This window comes from Sinocyclocheilus anshuiensis, unplaced genomic scaffold (genome assembly GCF_001515605.1).
Source record: "Sinocyclocheilus anshuiensis isolate Anshui unplaced genomic scaffold, SAMN03320099.WGS_v1.1 scaffold708, whole genome shotgun sequence".
NCBI classification, from domain to species: domain Eukaryota; kingdom Metazoa; phylum Chordata; class Actinopteri; order Cypriniformes; family Cyprinidae; genus Sinocyclocheilus; species Sinocyclocheilus anshuiensis.
Window position 1 is genome coordinate 75593 of NW_015555881.1, and position 10501 is coordinate 86093.

The window sequence follows — 10501 nt, forward strand, 5'->3', positions numbered from 1 at the left end:
TGCCGCCTCTTGTCCTTTGCTCTATTAATGGTCATTTTAAACAGCCGGCAGTACATCTCCATGGCAACAGGTGTGTCATCGTTGCCGGGCACTGGGTATGCGATGAGGCTGGGGTTACAATTAGAGTCCACAATCCCGACTGTGGGAATATTCATTTTGGCCGCGTCTCGGATGCCGACGTGCTGCTGGAAAACATTATTGAGCGTGGAGAAGAAGACGATGAGGTCAGGCAGCCGGACGCCGGGGCTGTACTGGATGGGGGCGTTGGTGAGCAGGCCTCCTTTCCAGTAGCGCGTGTGAGCGTATTCGCCGCACTCTCGCGCCGTCGTCTCTATCAACTGACTGAACTGACGCCTGCGGCTGACGAACAGGATGATGCCGCTGCGGTACGCCACGTGAGCTGTGAAGTTCAGCGCCCGCTGCAGGTGTTCTGCTGTCTGCTCCAGATCAATGATGTCAATATCCAGACGAGAACCAAACAGATATGGCTTCATCAGGCTAGAGACAGAAACACACATTAGCATTCAGAAATATGTATGTATATAAATATGAGGTCATAAAAACTGAATTTTTGCGTTTATAATTTTGTTCAGTGTATCATTTTTAAATTAATTTTATTTATTTTTACCGTTTTCTCTAAACATTTCAACACTCCCCTGTGGCCCCAAGTTAAAATCCATTTAATAGACTATAAACCGACAGAAACTATATCTCTAGGTCGCTGGGTTTCATATATTCTGTATGCATGTGTCATAATTACTTAATCATCACATCGGACATTCTCACCGGTGTCTGGCGCTGATTTTACTGCAGCTGATGCGGAGCTCAATGTCTGTCCGTGACACGAGAACACAGCAGAGACCAACCGAGGGCCCCGGAGAACCTGCCTTACTGAAACCAATCATATTCAATTCATTTATTAAACGGTACATACATTTTTATCCAAAGTCTGTTGCAAAACTGCTCAGAAAGTCCTTATAAAAACTCGATTTCACATGTAATGGTTTATGTCATTGCAAATCACAAGCAAGACGTTATATTATAATGTTGTTAATTGGTATTATAATATGGTTTACATAATGAAATACACTCGAAGTACATTAACATTAAATAAAAACGTTTTATTTCACCTCCGCTTAAGACGCCCGCTGCCATGTTTCCGTTCGAGCTCCGCCCATGAGCGTTAGGAAGAGTGCACAGGATTGTGGGTAATACAGTGTTTTGGACTGATAAAACCGTTGCATCACACAACTCACGAACTACAAGTACCACAATGGCCCGGTTATTTTAAACGAACCAAAACTTTATTGAATGATCCGGTGATAATTTTACTACAATGAACAAATTAAATAACACGAATAAAGAACGCTCGATAAAATTAGTAATTGGAACAGTAAAAAAACTAAAACAAAAGAGAAGTAAAAACAAATATAAAACAAGAACTAATTATTTTAATTATTAAATATACTTCATATTACAATATTCTCCTGAACACGTGAACCTCCTTTTCATTCTATTTTCCAGCGGCTTCAGTTTATCTGTAATAAAACAAAACATTATGAACAAGTTCCACTAATGCTCAACAACCAAAAAGTGTCTAAACACGTTTTATATGAACATCTATAACCTAAGCCGTTGTTCTATACAAAGTAAGAATTAGTATATTTACCTGATCAAACTGACCACAAACTGCAGCCTTCGTTTGACTGTTTTGCTGCCCTACAACACACACACACAACCAAAAAAACTCACCCACCAGGCAGGCTATATATTCACTTGCATGTACAAAGTGGATCAAATCTGTTACATCAGTGTGTGTGTGCAAGTGAATGCATGAATTTTTAATACATTCTTTTTATATACCTCTAGCTGCTTTTGAATATGGAGGCGCCTGGTTTGGAATTTCAGACTCCTCTCCTCCGTGTCCAGGGCGATATATGGACTTAACAACAACCCTGGATCTATAGAGGTGGACAAAGACCTGGAGCAAACAAAAGAAACAGATTAACACATACATACACACTGTCAGTCTATGCATCTGTGAGCTGCAAAGACCAATCTAATTGCTGTTGTTATAAATACATGTATACATTTGGCAGACACGTCTAAAACAACATATAATGTGTTTTATTAGGATGTGTTCACTGGGAATTTAGATGCAAAAACTTAGGATTTTACATGCTTTAAGTAAAATCAAAACATCAAAAATTTTTAAAACATAACTGAATAGAAAGCAGTTTAAATTAGACAAAAATCAACTGCTTATCATATTGGTCTGATATATCATGCATCAACAACTTCAACCAACACAGTTGAACTAGTCACTAACACAGCGTGTGGACACAACAGTGTAATAAAATATTCAGTAACAACTAATTAAATAATTGATGTACTAAATTACAGCATTAAGACATCCTCTAATCTTCTTTTGTGATGAAAAATCGACAGGACATTACTTTTTGTGTCCTGATGAGCGTTTAATTACTCTGGAGTAAAAACATTAACATTCAGAAGGACAGAACTAAAATAATAATAATAATATTTTGAATATTCGTCAGTCAGTTACATGTGATGCAAGAAAAAAGACTGGCATTAGCAAAAATATTCAGTAACAACTAATGAAATAATTGATGTACTAAATTACAGCATTAAGACATCCTCTAATCTTCTTTTGTGATGAAACATCGACAGGACATTACTTTTTGTGTCCTGATGAGCGTTTAATTACTCTGGAGTAAAAACATTAACATTCAGAAGGACAGAACTAAAATAATAATAATAATAATAATATTTTGAATATTCGTCAGTCAGTTACATGTGATGCAAGAAAAAAGACTGGCATTAGCATCAATTTAGACATCTGTTAGAAAGGAAGCTATTTACATTAAGATACAACACAGAGGAAGCGGTGTAAGAAACGTATTAGGAACATGTACAGGAATTCAGACGTTCATGCATGTTTACACACACACACACACACACACACACACACACGTAGTGTAAGAACCATAGAGCCTTGTGTCTCAAAGTCAATTTTTATTATACATCTTCAGAGATACAGTTTGAGTTTCATTTCTCTGTGCAGAGCAGGGGACCAAAAAAATCATTTTTTTATTTTTTGCAAAATATTTATGAAAGCTGGCAATGCCCAGCATAGTCAGCATAAGTCTTTACTTTCTTCTCTTCTATAAACAAAAATAAATAACATTCTTTTCACATAGGAAACACCCACATATAATAAGCAACAGAAACAGGAACTAAGAAACCGGTGCAAAGAGAGGGATGAGAAGGGGGGACTGGTGTAACTTGACAAATGCGATTTGATAAGTATGCAAAAATGTGCAACAGGAGAAAGATGACTGCATTTTGAGACACTGAAAGAGAGAGTTTCATCCTTGAAATATGCAGATATAAATCTTTGAATGTTGTAGTTGTACAAAAAATATCCTGGTTATGACATGAATATAAAGAATTCCCAACTAAGTACATAAAATGTATTAAAAGGGAACATCGTGAAAAAAATCTGCTTGTTGAGGGCAAGTTAGTAATTTGAAGATTTAAAAAAAAATCTGCTAGTGTTTCACAAATGAGGCCCATCTTAGTCATTTACTGTTGAAGTGAAGAGATTTTCCTCATTTAGAAACCTAGGGATTATTTTAACGTTACTGAAAGGTGACTCAGACCGTCTTCTCAGAGATCAAGGGTCTAAATGATGATGCTGAACCATTGTGAATGATTAACAACTTAATATGCATTGATGCAAACAAAAGCGTTTTCATTCTCTTGGCCTTTACATTCTACAGTCCTTCATACAATTTAAAGACGCAATTTTAATGGTGGTATTTAACTTGTGGAATTTTTTGCAGAAAAAAAAAACTGACTTTCTTAGGGTAAATATTTAAACCTGGGAACTATTTAACATGTAAACTCATAAACCTTCTTTTTTTTCTCGGTTTTTAATTGCAATTACTTTTTGCAGTCTCAAATGAGAATTTCTCAAAAAGCAACGTTCCATTCAGAAATGCAGCTGCTGCTGCTGCAGAGAAAATACAACACAAACAATAAAAAACAAAGTTTAATCTCTCTTCATGACATCATGTCTGCTTTTAAATATATTTATAAATGTACAAACATACAAAAAAAGGATGTGGTACACTCAAAGAGTCCTAAGTGACGTCACTTGGAACCTAAATAATACAGTACAAAAAGACAGAAACATTGAAATGCAGGATGAGACGCTGCAGTCCGTCAGGCTAATGCTAAAATCAAACAACTAATGCTTAAAGCCGAAGAAAAATTTCGGCTGTATGGTTGGGAATCTTGCAAAATACCTGCAAATCACAGATTTGGATCCATAGATCCGCCCGAACCAATGACCAAAATACTCGTTAATCTTTCTAATTAAAGACATCAGCAATTTTATGAAGAAGTCTTTCGTATCTTAGATGGAACAAGAGCATGGATACGTACTGGGCTGTTGGCGACCATGTTCCCTCAACTGATATGTGTGTGTGTTTGGAGAGAACAGGTAGGTACTCACTGATTAGGGGGCTGCTTCCTCCTGTCTTTTGTCTTCTGATCTTTCCTTTCCTCATCTGACTCTACATCTGTCTCATCAACACATTTCTCTTCCTCATCTTCCTGTTCTTTCTCTTCCTTGCTAACACTTCCTCCCTCCCTTTGTCTTTCTCCTAAACTTGCAGTGGACTCAATTGCCTCAATCTGGCTGACCTGCAGGTGGTTTGTCTTTGCTAAGGGCGTTGGGAAAGCAGCCTGGTCCCGTTGTAACTGGATTACACTGCCGGCCTGGTGGGCCTGCAGTACAGGTGAGGGCTGGCACAGGTGCGAGGTGGCGGGGGATAAGTGTGGTCTATCTGAGAGATGTCGGTCAATTTTCAAGCGGTTTTGCAAGTAAAGTCTCTCTGTCCTGCCCCTAGGGGGCGCCGAGGTCGAGAGGTCAACAGTGGTGACAGCAGGGGAACTAATTTGAGGTTTCGAGATAGGCGAAGGACAAAGAGAACTAATTACTTCTTTCAAAGGTATCCTAGTGGCTGATCTACTCTGGCGGCTGACGGCAAGGTCATTACTCTCTGCAGAGGAAAGTTCCTTGATGTCGCTCATACTGCTGTTAACGGGCCTCAACAGGAATAGGTTCTGGTGTTGATGACCCGATAATCGGGGCATCTCTGGCGTAGTGAAGGAGTTGGGTTTGATGGTATGACTTGTTGAAGTGTCCTTTCCTGTCTGGGAGCTGCCATTCTTTGGATCTCTTTGAGTCGAAATCTCAATTTTTTGACTTTCGGTCCTCCTAAAACTCATAATGCAAGAGCTGCCTGGTGTCAGGACTGGCCCCTTGTTGAGTTCTGCAGGTGCATCCGTGGATCTTGCAGGTATGCCTATGGATTCTGCTTGCGTTTCACTTTTGAAGAGTCTACCAGAGGTTAATGCTGAAGTAGAAACTGGAGTTTCAATTAGAATCGTTTGAGGTTCTGGTTTAAAATCACACTCCACAGGTGAGGTCAAGGAGTCTATGGCCCCCTCCTCCTGATTGGTGTTTGCAGCGAGAGGTGCAGACTCCTTGGCTCTTTCAGCTAGAAATCTCCTAATCTCTTGCTCAATGCTATCATCGCTGTCCACAGAACTGTCATCGTCATCTGCATGCGGACTGGAAGAAGGTATGTCTGCATGCGGACTGGAAGAAGGTATGTCCACATCTTGGGGCTTGGGAACCCCACCATTCCCAGTCACCTTGTCGGCTTGTGCATGGCTTTTAGATTGTTTGATGTTCTGGACTTCCGATTTGCCTTTAACTGCTTTGCTTTTATAACTCTTGTCGTTTTTAGTCTGAACATTCAGTGTCTCTTTGCCACCTTTCAAGATGCTAGACTTAACAAGCTTGGAAGGTGGGATACTCTTCTGGTCTGTTAAAGGTTTCTGTATTTTCACAGCATCCAAAGATGATGCCTCGGAAGGTCTGGCACTTTTTCTTGCCTTCAGGTCTCTCACTTTCTTTTTGACTTTTTTCTTTGTCTTAAGCAAGTCTTTAATTGCAGCATCTAGATCCTCATCACTGTCCAGGGAGCTGCTTTTGTCACTGCTGTCGTTTCTCTCTGAGCCAATCACAGTCTTTGGGCTGGACATACTGTAAGTGGAACCTTTGTCTTTGGGTGCACTACTATCTGAACCCTTACGAGGTGGGGAGTTCTGCTTCAGTTTACTGTTTTTCATGGTGGCTAGACTACTTGAATGTGATGTCACAGTGGGAGTGGTTAAAAGCTCTGGTCTGGTGGAGTAACTATGAACCAGAGGTGTCCCTGGAGGCTCCTCTTTAACATTCAAAACTAATTCACCATCTCTGGAAAGTTTGCTTTGTTCTTCTTTGAACTTGCGTTTTTTTGACAGGGAGAGCCTTACTGCTTTATTCGGCTGGGTTTCCTTCATCTTCTTCTTTGGTTCTTTTCTTGCTGTGGGATCTCCTGAAGCTGGCAAAGGTGCACCTGCTGTTGTCGGAAGCTCTTTGTTCATCTTTGCTTTATGCTCCAAAAATGTTCTTATCTCTTGTTCAATTCCGTCCTCACTGTCAACAGAGCTTTCATCACTTTTATCCGCAGATGGTGCAACAGTGAGGAATGTTGGCGTCTGAAGCAAATTTCTGTTAGCAATGCTTAAGTTAGGCTCAAACACCTCGGGCATGACGGTTTTGGAGATGTCTAGAATGGCTTCAGCACACAACAGCTCAGCAGTGTTGACCTTGAGACTGGAATGGATCTGATGTTCAGTGTGGGTTTGTTTTGGGTTTGAAAGTGGTGGTGCACACCCTTTGACTTTAGAGCCCTGGGATGTACACTTGTTCAAAAAGTGGCTTACACCCAGTGGTGTAGGGAGATTAGACTTCTTGGTTGTCAACTTCTTGCTCTTCTTGGACAGTGCTTTGAATGGCTGAGTGCTCATGCATTCGGGAGAAGTGACGGCTGATCTGCTACGTTGCGCAGGCACAAGTTGGGCAGGTTTGAGAGGACTTTTCTTTTTCTTCTGCTTGTGTTTTTCTACCTGGAAGCGACGGATGGCTTCCTCAATACCTTCATCGCTGCTCGATTCAGAGTCCTCCTTGTGTCGTGAAGAACTCAGGGCATCTTTTTCACCTTCCTGTTTTTCTTTTTTCTCCTGCTGGAATCTCTGAATCTCCTCTTCAATTCCATCATCACTGCTTGAATCAAGCCATTCCTCTTCCTCTTTAATGACAAGACGAGGTGGAGATCTGTCCATCTCTGAAGACGAGGAAGATCCTTTCTTAGCTCTGGGTGGAGGAAGACTTTTTATAGGCAAAACTTTACTTGTGTCTGCTTTCTTAAAGGGATTTTCTTTGCTTAGCTTCTTCTTCTTGACTTTCTTCTTTAGGGGCTGCGGCTGTGTCCCACTCAAGGCTCTCTGTATATGATTGCTAGCAGTTAGCACCTTACCACTACTGGAATGTGTGTGTTGTTTAGCAGCATCTGGGACAGTTGGTTCCCTCCGCTGAAGCTTGGGTGCTGGGGGCAAACTTGTCATCGGATCCCCTTTGCGCTTGTGGTCCACCTTCTCCTTCAAATACTCCTGAATGGCCTCCTCAATGCCTCTGTCCACAGAATCGTCACTGTCCGAAACATCGCCAGTATCAGATCTGGCGGTCTGTAGCTTAGTGTCCACCCCTATTCGCCGGGATCTCGCAGACGTGTCCATGAGTCGCATTTGACCCTTGTAGCCAGCCTCGTGGCTGGAATGAGCAGCCTTTTCGGTCTGCACGTTTTCGCTCATGTCCGAAGACTGGGTGCTGTGGAGGCTCTCTATAATCATCTGGATCTTCTGTGGGATGGGGGTGCCGCTAACAGAGGCAAGGTCACTGTCGGAGGCACTGTCATTGAAAAAGAGAGGCAGGCTGCAGCTCTTATTGGACCTCCATTCCGAGTGAATTGCCACCACCGGAGGAACTGTCTTCAGGAACATTCTACAAGGTCGGAATGGAAGGGATGTAGGTGCATGGGAAAGCTCCACCGGTGATCTTGTTTACATTCTAAAATGGAAGAAACAGAATTCTTAATTTCAACAACATCAATAAAATTTCATGTGTTTAGAATATCACATTTAAACTGACAAGGTTTAATTTTCCAAAAGCATTAAAGGTAGGCAGGACCAGTGAGAGCTGTAAAATTGTCACTTTAACCACATAGAAATGATCTGCCGGGATGAAATACAACAATTTAATGGATAAAAAAAAATCAACATTCATAACTGACAGAACTGGCATGATCAGCAGATTCTCATTTAATTTGATTTTATATGCATATTTGCTCAAAACTTCAATCTAAAATGTAATAAAAAAGCTAGAACAATGGCTGATCAGACAGGAAGGGTTGTAAGAACCTTGGGATCGTGTATAAGCCCACATTTACCAACTGTGAGTGCGTCATACAGTCTATTAATGTTTTTTTAATTAGTTTGCACATACTTTTGGGGAAAATTATTTAAAAGACCAATTGTAAAAAACTTGAGTCACTTGATAGAAAGGCTAATACTAATACAATATTTAGCCCAGTGTTTGTTCCATGTGTAAACTGGAAAAATCACAATTCAGTCGTAATGGTGCTTAAAGCCCTGCCAAGTTTATAGGTATTAAATTGCAATTACACAGGCAAAAATAAAAACTCCCTAAAAACTTCAGAAATATTTGGAAAAAGCTAAGTCAGCTTCAATTCATTTTCAAAAATGTACCATCATCATCAGGCAAGGAGGATCTGTGGAGGATATTCAACTTTTTTGGCCATTCAGAAACAACACAGGCCTACTAAATAGCATAAATCCCATGTTCTGTAAATTGTTATATTATAATATTATATTTTATAAAATTATTATGTTATAGGCCTATTATAACATTATTATTACTATTATTAGACACGTTAAATAATGGCACTCGGAGCATTTGCTGAATGAATCTGACTCACTGAACTGTAAATTATTACTTTCTTTACTTCTAATTAGCCAAGAACTGCCAGCGTGTTATGTTGTAGGCCTACGTAGGGCTTAGTGTAGTTACTGACTAATTGTTCATATGACAGTGTGTTCAAAAATATAAGTTTTGATTCAGTGGCGTTTTATATAAATGATTAAATGAAATGATACATGTATTTTAATATTTAGTCGTTTTATCTAATATACAGTTAGAACCATTTATTGAATGATTTTATTTATACAACAGATAAATCCGTGTAAACAATTATTTGTGCTTTGTTACGTTTGCAGAATGATAGCATCACCTGAGAAGAATGAATATGAACAAGAATTACTTTCATTTAAAATATTCATTCGTCGAAATAATAAAATAATCATTAATAGAACCGTGAACGAATCAGAATCGTTAAGAGGAATCAGAATGGGCATATTCATAGGCTACAGATTCCTATTGCTAATTTTAAGGGTGCATTTAGGCTACATGCATCGAGACCCGAGCGGTGCCGTAGCCGAGGCCCCTCCGCCGCCTTCAACGCTTCATCACTTCAGACAATAAACTCACGTAAGTTATGACAAAATAACTCCCTCCACTACGATGCCACAATGAAACTCCCGCTAAATGGAGACATTGTATCTCCTTTGCACTTCAATGCGAGAAAGTTGTAGTGTTTTTTGTGCTTTTGCAATCCGCCGTCAGAGCTCCGTCTCACCGGGCTGTCCCTGCGCGCAGCTCGCGGCTCTGCCTGCACTCGTGACCGGGGAGCGGAGCTAAGATACACCGTAGAGGAACCCGCGTCTTCCGCCTGCCGGCCACGGTGTCTCCGGCCGTGTTTACACTCGTTTAGTGTCAAAAGAGGGTCTGTTAGGGCGAAATTCGGAGGTCGTGCGTTTCTATGTGACATTTAATAAAACAGCCTCCTAAAATGTAGCAAAGAAAGGCAAGGAGGAAAGCTGAAGTTCGCCATGAGATACAAGCGCTGAGACGCTCGCGGGGCCTCTTCACTTCACGCCGGTTCATTTCGCAAAACCCTCTTTGTATTGTGTCCCTCTAACGAAAAACATCACAGAAGTAACAGCCCGCTGCATGCAGGCGACAGCTAAAGGGATGAGGCTCACCTTACGACTGATGAACGGCTGTTGCGTTTATCTTCTAGTGTAACAGATCCAGCTTTTGCAATTCTTGACACATTTTTTGGAGTGTCCACATACTGGAGCGGGCGCGTGCTGCCGTCTCGTGCACCCCTTCTGCCTTCCGACTTACCTTCAGAAATCACTTAAAGACACAGTACTGCAGAACGGACTGGAACTGTGTTGTGAAATTAATGGTGTAGTCAGATATGTACAGTGTTGGGGAAAGTTACTTTTAAAAGTAATGCATTACAATATTGCGTTCCTCCATAAAAAGTAACTAATTACGGTACTTAGTTACTTTTTATGTAGAGTAATGCGTTACGTTACTTTTGCATTACTTTTTAAATCTGGACAGGGCTTGCTTGTTTGTTTTTAAAATAAAAAA

General features: G+C 40.6%; 2 protein-coding genes and 1 long non-coding RNA gene across 3 annotated transcripts in view; all 3 read right to left on the bottom strand.

The window, feature by feature from the left end:
- Positions 1-1227, bottom strand: part of LOC107675681 (28S ribosomal protein S2, mitochondrial-like) — a 2454-nt gene extending 1227 nt beyond the window's left edge. Inside the window, exons 1-4 of the mRNA XM_016470100.1 lie at positions 1131-1227; positions 772-891; positions 653-656; positions 4-498 (exon numbers count right to left, since the gene is read on the bottom strand). Of these exons, the coding sequence (XP_016325586.1) occupies positions 4-498; positions 653-656; positions 772-891; positions 1131-1155 (644 nt within the window). The 5' untranslated portion in view covers positions 1156-1227. The remainder of the gene's footprint in view (positions 1-3; positions 499-652; positions 657-771; positions 892-1130) is intronic.
- A 257-nt stretch (positions 1228-1484) lies between these two features.
- Positions 1485-2010, bottom strand: LOC107675736 (uncharacterized). Its single transcript, XR_001632631.1, has 3 exons — positions 1864-2010; positions 1670-1719; positions 1485-1538 (listed from the first exon to the last, which is right to left on the bottom strand). It is a non-coding gene; the product is annotated as an uncharacterized LOC107675736 (long non-coding RNA).
- A 2416-nt stretch (positions 2011-4426) lies between these two features.
- On the bottom strand, positions 4427-10233 carry LOC107675786 (protein phosphatase 1 regulatory subunit 26-like). The gene is made up of 2 exons (XM_016470245.1): positions 10102-10233; positions 4427-8050 (listed from the first exon to the last, which is right to left on the bottom strand). Exon 2 carries the CDS (start codon positions 7981-7983, stop codon positions 4537-4539), a length of 3447 nt encoding a protein of 1148 aa, XP_016325731.1. The 5' UTR covers positions 7984-8050; positions 10102-10233; the 3' UTR covers positions 4427-4536.
- Positions 10234-10501: the final 268 nt, after the last annotated feature.

What these genes read in the sequence shown, in the direction of transcription:
- LOC107675786 (XM_016470245.1), bottom strand. Translation starts at nt 7,983, where the DNA reads ATGTTCCTGAAGACAGTTCCTCCGGTGGTGGCAATTCACTCGGAATGG.